The sequence below is a fragment of the Centroberyx affinis genome, unplaced genomic scaffold (assembly GCF_046629955.1).
Source record: "Centroberyx affinis isolate AG114_WGS23_722 - 3 ecotype Tasmania unplaced genomic scaffold, CSIRO-AGI_Caff_v1 ptg003376l_1, whole genome shotgun sequence".
In the NCBI taxonomy this organism is placed as follows: domain Eukaryota; kingdom Metazoa; phylum Chordata; class Actinopteri; order Beryciformes; family Berycidae; genus Centroberyx; species Centroberyx affinis.
Window position 1 is genome coordinate 60,075 of NW_027281365.1, and position 22,893 is coordinate 82,967.

Here is a 22,893-nt window from a genome sequence, read left to right on the forward strand (position 1 = left end):
CTATTTTAGGGGCAGATATGGCTAAAATGCTTGCCTATTTTATTCTATTCTGTTCCGTTTGTGCTAGATATTGCTGTAAGAGGCAAGTGCCAGGTTTACCTTATATGGTAAGAAACCTGCAGCTCACCTCAGCTCCACCCTGCATCAGTAGCAGTTCACATGCTGTGTTTACGTTCTGCCTGCCACCCACAGTATTGTTGAACAGCAGCAGGTATTCCCTGTTAAGTCTAATTCTGTCGCATACAACAAATATAACCTGTAGGCCTACGTCAACAGGCGTAGCTACATGACTCAGCACCTCAGTGTCTGGAGACCTGCCAGCTGTGTTGTGTCACTATAGGTGTTTCTCTCTATGGTGAATGAGGTTTTGCAGTGAGGAAATTCTGTCAGTCTTGTCGGGTGATGATATAACCTTCCTCTAGTTTTTCACTATATCCCATTTTGTTGATGTCTTCCTATTTGTCTGTCTCAGCTAGTTGAGTGATTGCCTGCCTCTGTCCATTTACCTGTACATTTGTTTTTACTGTATGTTTAAATTGCACATGCATGGTTGTGCAGTATGTGTGGGGGTGTGAAGTGTCAGTGGTTAACAAGTTTGTGTGTGTTCATGTGCTTTGTTGTTGTTGACGGTAATAATAATAATAATGTGTCTATTATGCTATTATGTCCTATTATTTATTAGCTATGTTGCGTCAAACTAATTATAGTGCTTAAGCACTATAATTAGTTTGACGCAACCATTGAAGTTGGGCGGACAAAACGTTTTACGTTTTATTGTTGTAATTTTGCTATGTGAAGCACTTTGGGCTGCATGCTTGTATGAAAGGTGCTATATAAATAAAGTTGAGTTGAGACAAAAAGTTACTGATGCAAAACATTTTTTTATTTCGGTATTGCATTGTCTAAGATTGTCTAAGCTCGCATTCAAAACATCAATATTAGACATAGGGCTGGGCAATATATCGATATCGTGATATGAGACTAGATATCGTCTTAGGTTTTGGATATTGTAATATCGTGATATGGCATAAGTGTTGTCTTTTCCTGGTTTTAAAGGCTGCATTACAGTAAAGTGATGTAATTTTCTGAACTTACCAGACTGTTCTAGCTGTTCTATTATTTGTCTTTACCCACTTAGTCATTATATCCACATTACTGATGATTATTTATCAAAAATTTCATTGTGTAAATATTTTGTGAAAGCACCAATATTCATCCCTACAATATTGTCGCAATATGTATATCGAGGTATTTGGTCAAAAATATTGTGATATTTGATTTTGTCCATATTGCCCAGCCCTAATTAGACACAAAGTCCTGTATCAGTCGGGGCTCCTATGCAAGCAATTTACAAGCAAAACTAGAAATTCCTCTTCAGCTTTATATGCACATGACTCAATGTACAGGCAGAAAAAAACAACAACCATCTCTTACATTTTAAGCCGAGTCCGCCGTCTTGCTCAAAGACGCGTCGACAGAACACGTGTGGCTGGCTGACGGACACGTATCGGCCGGCTGTAGTGGGAATCGAACCTGTGTGACCTACATTATGTGACGTGTGTCGTGTCCCTTCAGGCCTGGATTCGGACGAGTCGAACGAAGGCGTGTCGGAGGCCAGTTTTAAAGATGCGCTGGTGTTTGACGGCGGCAGTCAGAAGAACAACGGATCGGTGCCGCAGGAGAACGGCATCAAGAAACACAGGTACCGCCGCATTCCTCCACCACATGCCATCTGCTGTGTGTGTGTGTGTGTGTGTGTGTGTGTGTGTGTATGTTTGTTGCGTGCGTTGTATCTCTGTTCCATAAACTATTTGACACAAAAACTCTCCATTGAAACCATTACAAATGAAATGGGCAGGGTGGCTGCTCCTACTGACACTCCCAGGGTGGGGCGACCTGCTCCACAAATGCAGTGTTCTAAATTTGGAACATTAGATTTGTTGTTTGATTTTTTTTTCCCCCCTTCAAATCCTTTTATAGTGCCATAAATGCTATAATTGTTAGTAGGGGTAGGACGATACACTTATCTCACGATATGATTCAATACGTGATATGGGGTTCACAATTCAATACAACCATGATACGGTGTAATAAATAAAAGTTTAATGACAAGAAAGTATGACTGTGCAGAACGACAATGTAAAAATGTCATTACAAAGTGTAAATAATATAATTTTGATGGAGAGCTTGTGAAATTGTGATGGTCAAGCCGTGTAACACTGACACAAAATTCTTAACTTGGCTGAATATGTTTTACATATGTTCTACAGTCTTACCTTGAAACATGTAATGTGTTGTGGTTGATATGATGATTTAGTAATTGAAGCATATTGCAATAGTTTTTAAGACTTTCATCTTTTCATCTTATTAATAATGATCAAGATAATATTGTATATGGAGATAATTATGGCCAAGATAATCTTACTATGACATTTTCATATCGGCAGAGGCCTAGTGATAAAACAGGGAGCAGAAAATCTCCAGAAAAATCCCCCCAAGTTTTACTGTCACTGTTTCCACAAAGTCATCATCCCACTCATCCCACTCACTTCCAGTGTTTAGAGATTTTTTTGCCACGGGGGGATGGCATCATCAAGAGAGACGTGACTTTCTTGCTCTTGCTTTTGGGAGAGGCTTGTTCATGTGAAGCAGATGCAGACTGGTTTCTCTCTCAGTCTGTTTCTCTCTCTCTCTCTCTCTCTCTCTCTCTCTCTCTCTCTCTCTCTCTCTTCCCTTTTTTCCTTGTTCTAGCACTTTCCATTGCTTTCCGTCCAGCATTGTCTGTGTCCTCTGTCCTGACAGCAGACCTGTCAGACCACATGCCCCGCTTATCTGCCGCTTCGGTACCCATCTCTGTCTGTCTGTCTCTCTCTCTTTCTCTTCCTCTATCTCTTTCTCTTTCTCTGCCCCCCCTCCCCTTATCTACCGCTTTGGTACCCATCTCTGTCTGTCTCTATCTCTTTCTCTTCCCCTATCTCTTTCTCTGTCTCTTTCTCTGCCTCTGTCTCTCATTCTTACGTTTGCTGTTTCTCATGTCTCTTTTTGCATTCTTTTACCTTACTAGCATACACTGTCTTGCACATTCTCTTCCTCACTCCCTCTATTTTCTTATTTCTATCACTTCCCTCCCCTTCTCATTTTATTCTTTCAGTCTTTCTCTTTCTCCGCTCATCTGTTTCTCTTAATCTGGTTTTCAATCTGTGACACCGAACAGATCTGAGTCTGTCAGATCAGATACTGTTGGTACTGATACACATCACAGTGATACTGAAGGGTTTTCGTGTGTGTGTGTGTGTGTGTGTGTGTGTGTGTGACTAGTCCCTCAGAAATATTTTTGGTTGGATGTAAAAGATATTGAAATACTTGCAGCACCATTTAGACCCTCTGACCCTTAAAGTACTCATTGAAACCAATACAAATGACGTTCTTTAAGGCAGGGTGGCAGATGTTATTCAATTCTAGGGGACACATTAGTATTTATATCTGTTGTACTTTTTTTTTTTTTTAAACTTTCAGGAAGTTGTCGTTTATTCTGGTGCAAAAGATCTTTGAAACATCATTTCATCCTGTGATGCCAAATCTACTCATTGAAGAAAATACAAACAAAGTGTCAGATATTGGGGAAACTGTGTGTGTTTGAGCGCGCCCTTTTTCATTTCTAATTTTGTTTATTTTCAGGACGTCGTTACCTGCCCCCATGTTCTCCAGAAACACTATCAGTGTGTGGGGTATCCTGAAGAAATGCATTGGACTGGTAAGGACTCCCAGGTTTCTACACATGAGTGACAGCATGATTGTCCTGATGATAATTATCTCTTTGGGGGATATTTTGGATGCTTTTTGGTGGGATTGGGAGGTAATCGAATATACCAGTGGGCTGTTAGTACACCTTTCTTTACAGTGCTAGCTTCTTTTTCATATTCTTTAAATGAAAAGGAAGCACTGTTGAAAGATCCGACAGGGCTAAGAGCTTAGCATGATTTTAGCACTGAGCGCTAGAGGTTTAAAATGTATTAACTTTTAGAAAGAGAGCCCCACAGCTTCAAACAGGTTTTCAGTAGCCTTATAGTAACTGTATGGGCCATGTAACAACTGATAATGTAATACCTGTAATAAATAATGTCAAAATGTAGTAAAATATCCCTTTTAATGGCTCAAAATATAATAAAACTTCATATTATAATATTGTTTTTCCTGATTATGTAATACATGTCTACATTAGCCAGCAATTATTACATTTTAAGAGGTGTAAATTATAATTATTTCAACATCAGTTACATTATCTGGAAATTCATTACATGAATGTGTTTTATTACATATTGGACACATTTAGAGGCACATTTTATTGCATTTTAAGAGTCATTATATCATCTGGTATATATTAAATTATCAGTTTCTACAGGCCAACATCAGAGCATTTCCTGAGCATTTGCTGAGCACACAAAAAAAAAACAGTTCCTGTAGGACATAGGGGCTCAGAGCTGTGTTAGCCAAGGTGAAGCCAAATTAAAAAGGATCCAGGATATCATTGGCTCTGGACTGAGGATTAGTGGCTTAATGTTGTGTCGTTTTCACAGGAACTGTCCAAGATCACGATGCCCATCGTCTTCAACGAGCCTCTGAGCTTCCTGCAGAGAATCACAGAATACATGGAACACACTTACCTCATCAACAGAGCCTGCTCACTGCCCGACTCCATAGAACGCATGCAGGTCAGAGAGGGGCACACACACACACACACACACACACACACACACACACACACATACACACACACACACACACACACACTTACCTCATCAACAGAGCCTGCTCGCTGTCCGACTCCATAGAACACATGCAGGTCAGAGAGGAGCACACACACACACACTTACCTCATCAACAGAGCCTGCTTGCACACATACACACACACACACACTGTTATTTCATCAACAAAGTCTGGTTGCTTTCCGACTCCGTAGAAGGCATGCAAGTCAGAGAAGAACCAGGATTGGTCGATAGTATCAACCAATCATCATGATCACATATATAGCCAAAGATCAAAGTAATTTAAATCGGCATGGTTATATCCACTCAATCCATTGCTGATCCCCAATGTATTTGTCAATCGCCCAGCTCTAATGTACACACACACCAGCAGGCATACACACACACACACACACTCACACACACACTCACTCTGTCTTACCTTATCGACAAGGCCTGGTGACTGTCTGATTCCATAGAACTAATGTGAGAAAGAACACACAGAAACACTCATAGAAAGGGAAAAACACACACATACTTATGGAGATGTACGCCTCATTATCAAAGTCTGCTTGCTGCAGGTGAACACACACACACACACACACACACACACACACATACACACACACACTAACAAGATCTGTAAATCTGTCTGTGTCTCCAGGCAGTAGCTGCTTTTGCTGTGTCAGCAGTGGCGTCGCAGTGGGACAGAACTGGAAAACCCTTCAACCCTCTGCTGGGAGAGACCTATGAACTCACCAGGTACACACACACACACACACAGGGTCATCCACCCAGTTTGAACAGTTTATTTACCCCCTCTGTCCCCTCCCCTGTGCAGAGAGGAGCAGGGTTTCAGGCTGGTGTCGGAGCAGGTATCCCATCATCCCCCGATCAGTGCCTTCCACGCAGAGAGCCTGGTCGGAGACTTCGTCTTCCACGGCTCCATCTACCCCAAACTCAAGTTCTGGGGCAAAAGTGTGGAGGCCGAGCCGAAAGGGACCATCACACTAGAGCTACTCAAGTGAGTGCAAAGGGATGTTGGTGGAAGTGTGTGTGTGTGTGTGTGTGTGTGTGTGTGTGAATATCATCACAATGTTGTTAATTTTCTCTCTCCTCTCCTCTCCTCTCCTCTTAATCTTCCATATCTTCTCCCTCTCTTCCCTTTTCTTCCTTCCCTATTTTCTCCCTCTCCTACTTTTTCTCCCCTCCTTTCTTCCTTCTTCCCTTTTCCTTCTCCATTCTCTCATCTCCCTTTAATTTTCCTTCTTTCCTTCCCTTCTCCCTCTCCTTTTCCCCCTCTTTCTCATTTTCTTCCCTGCTCCTCTCCTTTCCTCTCCTCTCCTCTCCTCTCCTCTCCTCTCCTCTCCTCTTAATCTTCCATATCTTCTCCCTCTCTTCCCTTTTCTTCCTTCCCTATTTTCTCCCTCTCCTACTTTTTCTCCCCTCCTTTCTTCCTTCTTCCCTTTTCCTTCTCCATTCTCTCATCTCCCTTTCATTTTCCTTCTTTCCTTCCTTTCTCCCTCTCCTTTTCCCCCTCTCTCTTGTTCTTCCCTGCTCCTCTCCTCTCCTCTCCTCTCCTCTCCTCTCCTCTTCCATATCTTCTCCCTCTCTTCCCTTTTCTTCCTTCCCTATTTTGTCCCTCTCCTACATTTTCTCCTCTCCTTTTTCTTCCTTCTTCCCTTTTCCTTCCCTTTTCCCTCTCCTTTTGCCCCTCTTTCTCTTTTTCTTCCCTTCTCCTCTCCTCTCCTCTCCTCTCCTCTACTCTCCCTCTCTCTCTTCCTCTCCTCCAGGCACAATGAGGTGTACACATGGAGTAACCCTTACTGCTGCGTCCACAATATAATCCTGGGCAAACTGTGGATAGAGCAGTATGGCACAGTGGAAATTGTCAACCACAGGTAAACTACAGTATACATGGGGGTTGTAGTCTTGAATGTGAATTGTAGTCCTTGTTGTGAGAGGATGGAGTGATTTGGCGTTCCCATAAGTTGATATGGGAGTTGAACGCATTTTTGGTTTTCAAAACAGTGGAGATCATCAATAACAGGTACACCAGTGGATATAGTAAATTAGACTTGACAGTTGTAGTCTTTAGTGTGATTTGTAATTATAATGGGATTATTATATGAGAGAAGTTCTGGAAAGAGCAAAACAACAATAAGGTTGTTGATTTAAAGGGATATTAAGTAGGGAACTTTTATGGATTAACATTTATTTGGAAGTAATACAAATCTAACGTCACGTTTGGTGGCCAAAGACGAGCGGGATAACCTGTCAGAATCTCAGAAACAGACAGATGTCCCCATTCCTCTACTATTCTCATTTCAATGTGAAATGTGTGGAAACCCATCCGACCAATGAGGAGAAGTCTGAGGCATAAGGCGGGACTCCGGCCTGTCAATCACTCCTCCTGTCACTCACTAGGAGGAGTGGAAGGCGTGTCGTTCCTTGTGTTTCCGGAGATTTGATCTCTTTCCTCAGCAGCTTTAAGTAATCTATGACGTTTATTGACCTCTACTGGCGATCAACTATTGACTCAAACAATAAAGTCACATTTGCAGAATAGAGGCGAGTAAGCCAGCTAATTAGAGCAGAGATGCTTTTTGGTCATTTTGTGCGAAAGGTGGAGTAAAAAACGTACTTATTGCCCCTTTAAAGAACTGCCCGAGCTTGATCACAAGGTGCATGTGAAGCTTTAGTTATCATGTTGGTCTGCATCAGCATGATAGCCATTAATGTAGACCTGGTTTTTGGCATTTAGATTTTATCCCTAGCACCTTAACAGGTAGAGTTAGTGTCTTTCTGAACACTTTGACATGACACATGGCTGTTGGCAGGGACTGAACCTGTGACAACCCCGTCTCTCCTCAGTGATCCATGACTGTCCCTAGTGCTTACTGTTGAAACGGCAAAACAGTCGAGTACAAATAAAGCACAATAAAGCACAGTAAACCTAACACAGTGACTCACTCTGCTGTGTTATCTAGTGCTCACATTAGATATCACACCACCTGCTTGGCATTCTTGGATGGCGCCCGCATGCCTTGCCATGTTTACACAGATACTCGAGCCTGTCTTATTTACTTACCCACTTAATGTGTCTCCTCAGGCACAGTGGACAGGCAAACAGAATCACTGGATTGTTTTTTCCACCTTTATTTATCCAAGGCAGGTCTGCAGAGCATGTGTAGTCTTTCAGTAACACCCTGCTTCACATTCAGTTGCACAGATTCACACTGGGAGCTTCCCAGTCAAACCACAGTCTTCTTCTAAGTGCCTTGCTCATGGGAACCTTTTTTGTAGTCACTGAGGGAGGAGAGCGTGTGACTCACTCCCTCTCCATGCCCCGATTTTCCCACCCGCTCTGGGATTCAAACCGGCAACCTTATGGTCACAAGCCCAATTCTCCAATCTGGATTCAAATAGAGTTAATGAGCCTGTGTCCCAGGGCCAGGATAAATTAAAACATACTACTAATTATACTCTACTAGTAATGGTACTTTTGTATCTTGGGATGTACCAGAAACACTGGAGTCCTGACCCCAACATTGACTTTAATCCTTTATGTTTATGCTGGTAATTGGTTTTGTTTGACCTTTGAACTCCCAAAGCCTGATCTTTCTGTGTAAGTTATATGAACTTTTCAAAACAGTGTTATAACCTGTTAACCATTAGTAAATTTCACGTATGCTACTTATTTTTACACTATAGATTGGCTCTTTCCATGTACCATGGCAAGCAAATTTTACTCAAACTTTTTAAATGTCACAAAAAATAAAATTTGAATTAGATTTGTCTCCATCAGTGAGTGCAATGAGATTGAAGCGGTCATCAGCCCTGTGTCATTGCTTTTTGCGATACTGAGAACATTATTATTGAATTCCAACCTTTTCCATTCATATTTTCTGTTTCAATACATCACAATTCACGAAAAACTCACTTGGATGGAAGCCCAGCTAGCAAACAGGCAGTAACCGATTCTTCCTCTCTGCTCTTTTCTCCCGCAGCACTGGAGACAAGTGTGTGCTGAGCTTCAAACCATGTGGGATGTTTGGCAAGGAGCTGCACAGAGTGGAGGGATACATCCAGGATAAGAGGTACCAGGACCAGTTCACTTGAATATGAATAAACCTCTGTGTATTATCTAATGGTTTGGTTCACTATTATGCTCTGACTGTGTGTGTAAGGATGGGCAGAGCTGATGAAAGTCATATATAGTGTGTATATGTAGGGATTGTTTTGATTCTTTATCTTGTTCTTCTCTACTTATTCTTCTCCTCCCTCTTCTTCTCGCTCTTCTTCCTCTCCACCTTTTTCTTCTCCTTCCTTCTACTTGTTCTCCACTTAATCCTCTCCTTCCTCTTCTTCATCTTTTTCTCCTTTCTCATGTTCTTTTTCTGTCTCTTCTCCCTCTTCTTCCTCTCCTCACTTCATTCCTTCTCCTTGTTCTCTACTTATTCTTCTCCTTCCTCCTCTTTTTCTGCCTCTTCTGCCTTCTGCTCCTCTATATTCTATTCCTCCCTCCTCTTCTCCTCCTCACTGTTCTTCCACCCTCTTTCTCTTCCCCCTCATCTTTTTCTCCTTTTTCTCCTTCCTCCTCTTCATTTCTGCCTCTTCTCCCTTCCTCTCCTCCCTTTTCTTCCTGTCCTCCCCCTTCTTCTCCTCCCCCCTTTTCTTCTCCACCCCACTATTCTTTCTATACCTCTATATCTTCTCTTTCCTCCTCTTCTTGTCCTTCCCCCTTCTCTACTTATTCTTCTTCTCCTCCCTCTACTCTCCTCTTCAATTCCTTCCTCTTCTGCTCCTCCCTCCTGTTCTTCTTCTTCTTCTTCTCCTCCATCTCTTTCATCACATCTCTCTTGTATCTCTGTGTGTGTGTTCAGTAAAAAGAAGCTGTGTGTCATCTATGGGAAGTGGACAGAGTGCATGTGGAGCGTTGACCCTCAGGTCTTCGAGGCCAACAAGAAGGCAGAGAAGAAAGGAGACAACAAGAAGCACAAACAGGTATTTTCATTAAATCAGTTAAATGAAAACACCCAACGTTACTCTGAATCTCAAGCTGCTCCTTTTCTAATTTGCATTTATTTTTAGGAGCACATGCCTCTCTGACATTGAGTGATTCATAATTATTTGCGCCTGTTTGTGTAAAAAAAAATAGGTTTCTCCGCTGCTTCTTCATGCACGTTGAGGCATAAACCAAAATTGGAAATTCTCAAGTGGTTTATATTATTGTAACTGTGTGCATGAACATTGCACAGTAAGTTAACTTATCCCAACAGCAGAGTAGAGTAGAGTAGAGTAGAGTAAACTTTATTGTCCCCGAGGGGAGATTTGTCGTGGGCACAGGGCTACGATCCGTTGCTTCACATAAAAAACATCACAAAAACATCACAAAACATGAGAAGCGTTTGACACGATGCTAAACAGTTGCTTCACATAAAAACATCTTAAAGACATAAAAAAGACATTTGACTATACGTTTTACATTGACAACACGACGGCTTAAAAAGAAACTTTAGGAATTGAAGTGCTAAAGTGCTAAGTGCTAAAGTGCTTGTGTATTTATTGCACATTGCTCTACTGCAAGAAGATTTAGCATTAGAGTTCAGCAGTTTGATGGAGGCTGGAACAAACAGTAGCTTCAAGCGGTTTGATTTGCACTTTGGCACAGGGAGTATAGAGTTAGCTTTGTATATTTATTGTCTTATGATCATGTTTTCCACTTTCCATGATTTGTTTTTGTTTTTCTCTTTTTTTATTTTTTTATTGGTGTTTTATAGCATGCTATGAGGTATTATCAAGGTAAACCAACAGGCTGCTGTAGGCTGCTGCTGTAGTCCTTAGACATTCTGCTGCTATAGGCTGCTTGGTTACATGTAGTGAAGCATAATAGCCGGAACATGTATGTAGTGAAACAATGCGAACAGAGGTTTGTGTGTTTTTCAGTATGATGTGTGGTATTTCCTGTGTTTATAACATTCTGTATGTTTATTTATTGTTTGCATCCATTTATTGTTTGCAAAGCACCATACACTGCTATGATGTATAGAAAGAGGCAGAGATTGACAATGCAGATGACGAGTGTGTGTGTGGGTATGTGTGTGTGTGTGTGTGTGTGTGTGTGTGTGTGTGTGTGTATGTGGATGATGTGGCACTAAAACTCTGCTGTTAAAACCTGCTCCATATTCTTTATCTGTAGTAGTTTTTAACAGCAGTTGACTCCTCCAGAATAATAATTTTAATAGCAGTTATTATAGTTTTAAAGTCTTGAAATGTCATACTCAAGGCCCCAAACACCAAGCTACAGGAATCCAGGTGAAGGAAACACTGATGTCGGTGGTAACTCTATGTCTATGTAACATCTAGGTTGTAGCTGTTCAGTATAAAAGGTCGTTAATGAGCTGTGTTTGTTTCCAGGAGGAGCCGGAGGGAGCGGAGAACGACGACGCAGACGACATGCCAGAGGTCCAGGAGACGGTGTCGGTCATACCAGGAAGCACTCTGCTGTGGAGGATAGCGTCCAGACCGGCCCACTCTGCTACGGTGAGAAGACACACACACACACACACACACACACACACACACACACACACACACACACACACACACACACACACACACACACTGACACAGACAAACACACACACTGGCGCAATTCATAAAGCTTCACTCTTTCCAAATGCAGCTCATTCACTGCTATGTGGTTGGAGATGTAAGTTCATTTCTAAAAAGAAGGCTTCATCTGGCGAAAATTAACACTGGCTCTAGCCCACACACACACAAATGCGCCCACACACACACAAATTCACACACACACACACACACACCCCTAATTCCTCTGTTCTCTCCCCAGATGTACAACTTTACCAACTTTGCCATGTCTCTGAATGAGCTGGAGCCCGGCATGGAGGCCTTGCTGGCACCCACCGACTGCCGCCTCAGGCCCGACATCAGAGCCATGGAGAACGGCAACATGGGTAATGTAGTTTTTTACTCTTTCATCAATGTCCAATGGAGGTTTTTTTTGCCTGGCAGTGCTTGTATACTAGCAGTGTCCTGCTGAAACCTCACAACTCTTATTTAGGAATTATGTTATAATATATATAATATATAATTTAAAACTGACATTTGCACTGCTATCTCAATTCCTGAAAAGCTTACTTTTCAGAGCTTCTATATTTCTGCTGGGGAATAATAAATCTGAAAGCAAGGAGTCCTATAATGACTCATCATGAAACATAGACAGAATAGACAATAATAATACAATGCTGCCACCTACTGGTACATGGAAAAGTGCATAGACACATAGTCTAGGGCATCGTCTGTCTTGTCTGAACTTAATGATGAGTCACATAGATGAGCAAGGACATGCAACTTTATTATATTAGTAAAAAATACCAATGTTTTGTTTGAGTATCGGTCTCATGATCCAGGAAGACTGTTGTTTCTTGTAGTGTTTCTTAAAGACTGGGATGGGACCCAAAGTTGGCTCAATTGGTCTTAAATTTCATTCCCGGGAATTTAATTTAATAACCGGTGTTGGAAGAAGTCTGACTGTGTCGTTCTTGCAGATGAGGCGAGTCAGGAGAAGGAGAGACTGGAGGAGAAACAGAGAGCTGCCAGAAAGGAGAGAGCCAAGAGTGAGGAGGAGTGGTCTACCAGGTACGAAAGAGAGACACACTCACTCTCTTACACACACACACACGCACACACACACACACACACACACACACTCACACTGTGCAACTAAGGGCTGATAGCTGGTTTCAGGCTCTCTTTGTAATTTGAAGCGTCTGTGAAACAGGCTAGATAAAACCGATTACTGAGGGATCACTGAGCAAGCGAGGTGTCCTTAGCTGTTGTTTAGTGAAGTCTTTGTCAAATGGAAATCCCTGCAGACCGCTTATCTGTGTATGTGTGTGTGTGTGTGTGTGTGTGTGTGTGTGTGTGTGTGTGTGTTTGTTTCCCAGGTGGTTCCAGCTGGGCACCAACCCCTACACCGGCTCCCAGGATTGGCTCTACACTGGCGGCTATTTCAATAGGAACTACACAGACCTGCCCAATATCTACTGATATCCTACTAGCCTTCATCCTCCTCCTCCTCCTCCTCCTCCTCTTCCTCCTTTGTAACCTGTGTGGATTGTGGAGACATGTGAAGGATCCTTCACATGCCCACCTTCACTCCCATCTTCCTCCTCTTCTTCCTCTTCCGCACTGCACCACAGCGGCCTGCTACCCTTCAACATTTCCTTCGTTCTCTTTAAACTGCATCAACATACCCGATGCGGATTGGAAAGACGTATAAAGAAGAAGAAGAAGAAGAAGCAGCCTGTTTGATATTTACTGAATCGACTGGCCTTCCAGTGTTTCATCACTGATTTGGAGAGACATGTAAAGGATTCCCACACCACCTTCGCTCCATTCCACTTTTATTCCTCTTGCTCCTCTTCCTCATGCAAGAACTACAGCGACCTGCTTCATGCCTGCTGACCTGACTGGCCTTCATCACCTTCATCTCTACTTCAGTCATCATCGTCATCATCCTCCTCCTCCTTGGTGATTTTGTCACTAAATGACCAGCAGAAGGTCCCCATCTCTCTCTCTCTCCTGGCATCGTTTAGAGCACAATAACCATTACGCCCCCGCCCCGTTTCTCCCACAAGCATCACCTTGAAGGGTCCAGCCTTGTTGAATTTCATTTATGTTTTCCCTTCTACTCGCTAATCGTTAATCACGCACGCCATTTTGACTGCAGTGATTCAGGGGTCTGGCACAGCTTTCTTTGAGGTGGCCGCTTTCCTGAATTCACCAGCGATCGGATCGTGTGACGTTTCAATCCGGCGCCCACAGTGTTCCCGACGAGTCTCAGCGGCAGAGAGTTGCACAAGTAAACAACATGTAAACACAGGTTTAACGGCATCCAGCTCACAAACTCACAAGTCCAATCTGAATGTTTTAACGCCTTTACAATCAAACTCCGTCCTCCTGAGGAAACCCTTGCCCGGCCCCTGAACGGCGAAATTTAAACAGCTACGAATAGATGAATACGAGTGACAAAAACAAAAATAAGTATTTCACATGGTTGGATCCAGACAATATTATCACTGATGGATTTATGGACATGGACAGACACCCAGTCAATGGGGAAATCAGGGATGTGAATGCTCCTTTGACTGAAGATGGATCTTGAGGATGTTTTTTTTATTTTTATTTTGGGGACTTAAGACACACGAACACAAGGAAAAATCAGTGTGGGTGACACTGGTCGTCAAGGAACAGAATTATACTATAATAATTTGGGGGGGGGGGGGGGACAAATTTCCCATGTACATGAGCTCAGTGTTGTCCCTGTGTCACACCCCTAAAACATAAGAGCTAACCATCTATCGTCCCTCTGCTACTCAAGGTTTATATATCAGATAAGGTCAAGACAAAAGGACAAAATGTTTCCTCAACAGCAGTCTGGAATGTTTGGCTTGTTGCAGGATCGATGCCGGGAGCAGAAAAGTGAAAATCGAAGCAGCCGAAGAGAAATAAATCCCAGCAGCAGAGTTGAGGTCCCATGTGACGCCCGAGCTGTTCGCCCCTCAAAATTTGACTCCCATCTTCTTCTAATCCCCGGCCTGTAGCTTCTGTATGCGTTCCTATAAGAATCATTTTACTTCCAGGAGAAATTGTTAGATCAACAATCCACATCGCTTACTCCTAATGTGAATTCACTATATCAGGGCTTCTAAAATCTTTTCAACCCAAGGGCCGAGTTTAGCGCTTCCAGGTAGTTTCCCACTGAGTGTTCAAAATGGCCGCTGTGTGACTTAAGGTCAGTTAGAGCAGCAACTCTCAGAGTCACTTCAGCAGGGCAGAAGTGGGGTTTAAACCTGGGTGATCCAGTCAGAGGGCGATCTCCATGCTCAATACACCAAGCTGCTGCCCAAAAAAAGAAATCTGAATCAGAGCCAGAAATCTGAATCCGTGTTTTTACCCTGTTTTAACAACCATGAGAAGATCAGATCTGTCCCACAAAGAGTTCAGATCAGATGTTTTGTGCTGGTGTCAATCTGAGCCTGGAGGGCTGGATTCATTCATAAAGAGTTTCATCTAATCCTCTACAAAAGCACCAGTGGATTTTACCTTTTTGAAGTAGATGTTTCAGTCCTGGATTAGACTCAACCTCCATCTATGTTTCTGGGTAAGGCCTTGAGCACTGAAGTGGGTTAATTATGACTAACAATAATGAAATGAAAGTAATACCAAGTAACAGGTGTGTGTGTGTGTGTGTTTGTGTGTTGTATAAATGCGTGTAGAAATATGTACAGACTCTTAAAGCCATATTAACTACAGGAGCGAGTGGATTTGCTGTGCGAATGAGGAGAACTTGAGAATGTGAACCCTCCAGATTTACATTATTATAGCTACTATCATTATAGCATGTTTAAAAAAAAAAAGCATTATCCATGTTGATGTAATATAATGTAACATGCAGCGTTAGGTATTCTGCTCTCTGGCTGGAGTGGATGTTAGAGCTCATTCTCCGGAAGCTTCACCTCTTTATTGCCTTTTCTTACAATAGAGACTGATTGTAGTGAAAATAAGACTTGCACCACATGTCATCAACAACTAACTACATATGAAGTGTTTCATCATTCCCAATATGAGATGTCCACTGTTTAAAAACAAAAAAAAGAAAAGAAAAGAAAAATGTGACACCTACTCTTATGAATGTTAGCACAAAAAAAAAGATGGTACTTTTGAATGGATAGTCGGTAACTTTCCAGTTTGGCAAACTGGATCCTCTTAAAAAATAGTCTTTTTCCATACAGATATGTATAGTATTTTGAAAGTGAACTCTCTCTGTACAGAAGCCCATAACTCAACATGACATGCTGTGTACAGTGCGTTCTTCATAGTACCTTGTGCACATGTTCTAGATATTGTGGCATTGAATCATGTCAGACATAAGTTACGACATCAATGCTAAATGTTAGGCCCAAATTTGGACTTTAGCTGTTCTGTAGCTTTATCTTGACGTTAAAATACATGATGCTTCTTCTTAGATTGTAGATTCTCAGTATTTTGCCTTTTCCTTCTAGCTGAGCAGGACTCAACGCATCCAGCAGCCCGTTCACACCTGGGGTTCAAATCCAAACGCAGATAGAAAATTAATACTAATTCTGTGTTGATTGGACACCAAGCCACATGTAAACACCTAAGTAAATACACTTGATTGGACAGATTTTCCTTAACCCCTTATAGCATTATAACAGAAGGTCAGAAAGAGCTGCAGAGTTTATCACACGATAAAAATAGTGTTGAAGATGCTCTGTAGCAACTGATAATGTAATGAATTGTCAAAATTTAATAAAATGTCCCTTTAAAATGGGTTAAAAATGTAGTAAAAACTGTTATTGTATCACATTGTTACATTAACTTGCAATTATTACTAAATTAGTGGTTCATAAAAGTAAGAAGCATGTAATAACAATACTCTGTAATAACTAAATGTTATATTATGTCATCTGTTAGAAATATGTTAGACCCCTTATGAAGTCATAATTGCAGCTGATATTACATTTACTGGCAATTTATTAACAGGTTTAATTACATTTTCAACCATTTAGAGATATTTTTATTACATTTTGACAAATTGGTACATTCAGCTGCTACATGCTCCTTCGCTTCAGATAAAAATATAGATCCAACACTCTATGAATGAAGTTATGATCCTCAATATGTTGTATGATGGATATAAACTGTAAAAACTCCTCATGATGTGGAAGAGTTTACTTGTGTTTAAATGTGACTTGGACACATTCATATAAAATCTTAGTATATCTTGGATTTTCATTCCAGGTGAAACAGGGCCTTATCATTATAAAACAGTGTCTCATTGTGATTTAAACAGACATAAAACAAACAGATTTTTAACATTAACAGCATTTTGAATGCATGCAGCCATTGAAGTCTCCCCAGACTCGTCTTCATACCATAATGTATCACACCGTTCTCCTACCTGCAGACCTGTTTGTACTGGTGAAACTGTGGCTTTGTACATTTGAGCACAAAGAGAACTCTTGCTGAATAGGTTTCAGAGCTTTTTGTACAGATTTTTTTTAAGTATCTGTTCTTCATTATACAGTTATATATGGGAGAGAGAAAGACAAATTCAAATCTGTGGAGTCACAAGTCCTTGACATGCGTCGGCTGGTATACCAAGATGCTTTTTTTTGGGTTGATGTTGTAAAAGGGAAAAGAGAGGAAAAAAAGAGAAAAGATTCGTTTTTACTTTTTTATACTCGAGATAAAACGTGCTGAGGCAAATGATGCTGGGCAAAATTGAAGTTCAATATTTGATTGTCACATCAACTTGCAGTTGTTTGGAATTTGTCTCACAGAACATAATACACAAAAAAGATCAGTCATGTGAAACGTAAAACAAAAACCACACCCTTCCCTCCATATCCCACAACATAGAATGGGAAATTGCGCACGTTCAAGTGCATAAATAAAATAAAAAAGATAAAATCAAAAATATTAAAGTCAACAAATGTACAGCACATGCTCCAGGGCTGAGTTCTTCAGGATTTTATGTTTTGGACATATAACTCCCAATCATTTCTAATACAACATTCCTGCTTTCCTGTTTTGTGTGTTGTTGTTTTTTGTGTGTGATCCTGATCCCTACTGGTCACATGTCTTTTCTCTTAGCGCTCTGTTTGAAATAAGATCTTTAAAAAAAAAAAAAAGCCACATTTTCACAGTCACATTCAGGTCCTGTGATGTGTTTCACAGTAACAGACTCAATCTATGCAACCTACCAGTAACTCTCAGTGTGTGATGTGGCATTGTACAGCAGCAGTGCAGTGTAGAAATACTAAATATAATACTAGTTTCCATTTCTTTCCATTCCTTCTGACCAGCAACAGAAACAAATGACATGTGAGACTCCAAACTGCAGCTCATCAGTGATTTGTGTGATGTGACTTCACTTCCCTTGTAAGCTGTACTGAAAGAGAGAGGAGTAATGGGGGAAAAAAAAGAAAAGATCAACTTTAGAAGAATGTGAATTTGACTGAAGAAATCCCCCCAAACCTCTGCCCCCCCCCCCCCCCCCCAGAAAAAACCTCTCTGCTGCTTCCTTTGTTCCTTTGATTTAGTCAGAAACGTCTCAACATGATGACTATGCCTTCTTAGTGAGTATGTTAAGATATTCCAGATGATTAGAAATTATTACAACCTGTGGTAAGCAACACAACCAGCCTTGTATCACGACGTCTTGATCAATTTTTGGTTTTATTTGTATCTTTTTTGTATTTACTTCATTTCCATGTGATGCTTAGTGCCTGGATTTAAGTCAGATTCCCTTTTCTTCTGTGTTTGTTTTTGTTTTTTTTAATTCATCTGTGTATTATTTAAGATGTTTTAGGTTTTATGAAATATTTTGTTCAATGTTTTTTTTTTTTGGTTACGTAGCTAATCCAATCTTTCTCTTAAGCTCTTAATTTTTCTATTTTACTTGTGACGAATCTGAACCGTAGTAGAGAGGAGGAGTGTCCGTCTCCAGGGCTTCACATTAACGTTAGTCACCAGCTTGATGACACTTGTATGTTTTGGCTGTGGCTGGTGGGTCTGTCGGTTCTGTTAGCCTTTATGGCAGGTAGCCAACCTGTGTTCAATCCGTTTTTTTTCCTACTACAAACTATTTTGGCTGCTAGAATTGGCGAGTGAAATCCTGAATCTGTGACTTTACTGAGAACGTTGATTTGTGGCCAACTTCTGTTCAGCCAGTCTTCAGGATTCTTAAAAAAAAAATACTGATTCAATTATTGACTGGTTGAATGATGAGAAAGTTAGTTTCATTTGTTTTTTATTCACTTCGGAAGGTAACTAACTTGTGTTGAATCAGTGTTGAATTAGTGTTTTCCTGAATCCACTGTGGCTGAATGGTGAGAAAGTTATTTTGGTAACACTTTACAATAAGGGTACATTAATTAACAGTTAACTAATGTGTCTGGTAATCATTTACTAATGGTGTTCATGTTAACTAAGGTATTAATTTGTAATTTATTTAATAGTCATCTTTATAAACTATTAAATAATGTATAAATTAATACCTTAGTTAACATGAACACCATTAGTAAATTACACATTAGTTAACTGTTAATTAAGGGTTAGTTAATGCTTATTAAGCATTAACTAACCCTTATTAAGCATTAACTAATCCTTATTAAGCATTAACTAACCCTTTACTTAACGACCCTTATTGTAAAGTGTTACCGTGCCCAGAGTGAATGTTTGTTTTTGTTTTTTTCTTTGTTTTTTTAAATGTCTATCTAGAAAAAGTCATAAAAAGTCATGAAAAATAAATCACACAAACACTACTCACAGCAGTCACACTGCCTCAGTCAGAGTCCGGGTGGGAAATGAACACCAGCCACCAGCCAAATGCCAGCAAATGAATGCTAATACATTTAGGCTGTGGCTGGTAAGATCGCTCACTCCTCTAGCTGTTTGGCAGAAAGTTGTTTTCTACTCTAAAAAAAATAAAATAATTTTGGCTGGTAAAAGTGGCTCGTAAACTGTAATGGTCACCATCATCGTGGACAGATCAGTGGCTGTCCTGTGCTAACACCGATCCTACCAGCTGCAAGACTAAGCTCTGTCAGTAAAGTAGAAGTAGGTTTTCTGTTGCTTTGAGTGTTGGTTATTTCTATAAAACATGTTTCCTGTTGAGTTTGACCCTCTCTTGGACTGTGTCGTGGTTGTCGATGTTATATATGTGTACAAGTGTTGCACAGAGGTAATCACAAGCAAAATGGCATATTATTTGTGCAATTGATTTATTTTTATAGTATTTAAACAGTTTTTGGTGAGAACATTGTACAAGATGTTTTATTTGAGGTGGGATTGTAAGGGGGTAGCATCAATACTTTGGACAGCTTGGTAGATTAATGAACGGGGGAAATGTCTACTAATAAAATCCTAATTTCAGTTTTGGAAAATGTCTCTTTCTTTTTGAAATAAAATGAATATTGAGGAACATGTTGCTTGTGGCACAGTCGTCCAAACTCACATAAAACACAACAGCCACTGATATAAAGACGCAGATGTCACTTCTGTTGCAGCCTGAAGCCGTTTTCATTCACACTTCTGTGTTCTTGCAGCCATTCTACTGTGAATTAATGGATAAAGTAGCTGCTCATCACCCTGTGCAGAATTACTTGAAGTGACTGTCTTCTTCAACTCAACAATATAGGGATATTAAGAAAATTACCAACCACCACCTGACTGGATTATACAGATAATATGGCTTTTAAAGGATATAACCAACAGAAAATGAGAATCAGAGTTTTTCTAGTCTGAACCGCTTGATGGTAAAGAGTAAGTGTAATTTGTTACTTTCACCCTTACCAAATATATAGTGTCTATGTTTCATGCGCACATACATTTCCAAATCATGGGTGTTCTCAAAACATAATCATAACAGCTGTCCTATAAACAGATATAAACACTGTGATTAGTTAGGAATGTTAATCATGGCAGTTATGACTGATATGAGGGTCCAGCTGATGTTCAGTGTGAATGTTTGTTGCTTCAAAAAGCTTCTGTCTGAACGCAGATTGGACTTTTAGCTCTTCAAACATTTCTCAGAGGCAGAGCTGCTCTGGAGGCAGAAATAATCTGATTGGTTGAGTTAAACCTCAGTGGGCGGAGCCAGAGAACCACAATTTTTCTGGCTAAATTAACGTTTCATTGAAGCTCAGTGAAAAAGACAAGAGGTAAGAGAAGAGGAAGCTAATATTATGAAGCTTAACACTGCTGAAACTAACTGAAAAAATACAATCCAGCCATACTAAGTTATCTAGGTTAGCTAGTTAGCCAAGCTGACCTTCCAAGTTCAAACTAGCCCATAGCTATCTAGCTAGTTAGCTGTCATGGTCATGGAAATGAAAAAATTAAGTCACTGCTATTTACATTTTATTTATATTTTGACCAGAGTTCCTTCTTTGCCATTCAAGATTTCCAGTTAGCTAACAACCTGTGCTCTGAAAAACTGTAGTTCTTTGGCTCCGCCCCCTGAGGTTTAACTCAACCAATGAGATTATTTCTGTCTCTGAGCAATGTTTACATAACTAAAACTCCAATCTGCTGTCTGAACCTGGACACTAATCTGATGTGTGTGTGAACAGCCTCACCAGACTATCAGATATAATTACAAATGCAGATTTGGTCTCTTGGTCTGCCAGCACAAATTATATTTCCTTCCAAAAATGTGCAATTATTTGAAATTCATCTGTCAGTATTTCAAAAACACACATGATTTTATGCTCAGCAACATGACTTTTTCCTATACAACTATTGAGTGTAGGCATCATTTATTTCAAATGGTCATTTTGGAACAAAACTCTTCAAATCCATCCTGTTGCAGGAAAAAAAAAAAAAGAAACAAAAGGAAAAAAGCATACACAGCAGTTTGTTGTTTTTATGTATTTGTCTTTTATTTATTTTTCCTGATTGAAATGTATTGTAAGGTCATAATTTTTCATTCATCACATTACATGGCATGATGCACCAGGTCTACTACACCCATTTACAGGAAGAATACACGGAAACATACACAAGGTTTTACAATGGGGAAACAGGAATTTAGCTCATTGCACTTACAACAGTGAATGGAACACTTTTAGTCATTTTTAGGGTCTCCAACTTTTTTAGTATTTTCTTTTTACCCTCTTTTCTTCATTCAATTAGGTTATTTTTCTTTGTTTTGTAATTTTTTTTTTTACACATCATCCAATTTTCTCTCTCTTCTCGTTCTCTCCATCTCCCAAAAAAATTCTCTCTCTCCACCCCAAAACTTACATGGAAGCCAGGATATTTCTTATGAGGAAGTTTTTCCCTTTTTTATTTTTGATATCATCTCATTTTACAAACACAACATGTATAGAAACTCTACACAGACCAATATGTTTTTATGTTTTTTTTATATCCGAATACAACTTTTTATGATTTTTAAACAGTCCGCACGAGCCAGCCACATACGTACACAATGCAATTTTTGTAATTTATTATTAAAATCAACAACTGCTCTTCTTTGTTATTTTATTTTTTTGTCATTTTTATACACAAAAGCACAAGAGTTGGGCGGGGAGGGTTAGGCTTGCATACGCTGCAGCTTGTGTCGCTGTCTTGTGTGCGACGCCTCTCTCATGCCCGTGACGGTTGTGTGTGTGTGTGTGTGTGTGTGTGTGTGTGTGTGCATGTGTGTGTGTCTATATGTTGTGGCATGTAGTATGTATGAGATTTACATGTTGTACAGAACATGGCCTTCATGGCATTTACATGTTGTTTGTTCAGAGCGGACTGTGATCGCTTCCTATCTGGTATTTACACTGAAAAAAAGATGGCAGCCTGTGAGGTGGAAGTTCAAAGGTCGAAGAAGTTCAGGAGGGGGACGAGAGGGCGGGGCAGGGGGGGGTGGAGTTGGAGTTGGAGGGGGCGGGGCTTGTCTAGGTCATGCACTTGTAACTTTTATTCATCGACTACTCATTACAGGTGAAAGATGAAAAACGCTCCCTGATGGTTTTACAGTGAAGGATGAACTTTGTCGCTTTTTTTTCCCTCCTCATGGTTTTGTTTGTTTGTTTCAACATTCTCTCTCTTTTTAAAACCTCTCACCTGTGAAACCTTTCCTTTTTTTTTTTTTTTTTTTTTAAATTTTCGTTTATTTTTAAATCTTTCTCTGGTCCTGCTATACGTTTGACTGTCCGAACGACCGACAGCAAGAACAGTAGTGACAGTTACTCTGCTACGTAAAAGCACTGTTAAGCACTGTTTGCTACCTTTTTGGTTAAGAAAAGATACACAGGCCGGGTTTCCCGAACGCATCGCAGGTTGTGTTTACACAGCTTCAGAAAATATTGTGTTTTGAACTCTTTATGGCACAAATTTGTTGCTTTCATGGTTGTCCAATCAGGGAAACATCAGATCCCATGTGGCTGTTTTAACAGAGATGAGAAACATTTGCACATACGGGTTGAATTCCTTGTACGTGCAACCTTGCTTGGCCAAAAAAACTGAGATCGATGCCACAAAGAGTCAGAAATCCAATTCTCTGACAGTGTGTGAATGCAACCTTATTGCTAA

At 40.4% G+C, this 22,893-nt stretch overlaps 1 protein-coding gene across 1 annotated transcript in view; it reads left to right on the forward strand.

Moving 5' to 3' along the window:
* LOC139660736 (oxysterol-binding protein-related protein 2-like) overlaps nucleotides 1–19,788 on the forward strand; it is a 34,011-nt gene extending 14,223 nt beyond the window's left edge. The window contains exons 3-14 of the mRNA XM_071538947.1: nucleotides 1,576–1,702; nucleotides 3,679–3,754; nucleotides 4,578–4,712; nucleotides 5,411–5,508; nucleotides 5,588–5,770; nucleotides 6,540–6,647; nucleotides 8,757–8,846; nucleotides 9,633–9,753; nucleotides 11,167–11,292; nucleotides 11,603–11,726; nucleotides 12,321–12,411; nucleotides 12,720–19,788. Of these exons, the coding sequence (XP_071395048.1) occupies nucleotides 1,576–1,702; nucleotides 3,679–3,754; nucleotides 4,578–4,712; nucleotides 5,411–5,508; nucleotides 5,588–5,770; nucleotides 6,540–6,647; nucleotides 8,757–8,846; nucleotides 9,633–9,753; nucleotides 11,167–11,292; nucleotides 11,603–11,726; nucleotides 12,321–12,411; nucleotides 12,720–12,822 (1,382 nt within the window). The 3' untranslated portion in view covers nucleotides 12,823–19,788. The remainder of the gene's footprint in view (nucleotides 1–1,575; nucleotides 1,703–3,678; nucleotides 3,755–4,577; nucleotides 4,713–5,410; nucleotides 5,509–5,587; nucleotides 5,771–6,539; nucleotides 6,648–8,756; nucleotides 8,847–9,632; nucleotides 9,754–11,166; nucleotides 11,293–11,602; nucleotides 11,727–12,320; nucleotides 12,412–12,719) is intronic.
* Nucleotides 19,789–22,893: the final 3,105 nt, after the last annotated feature.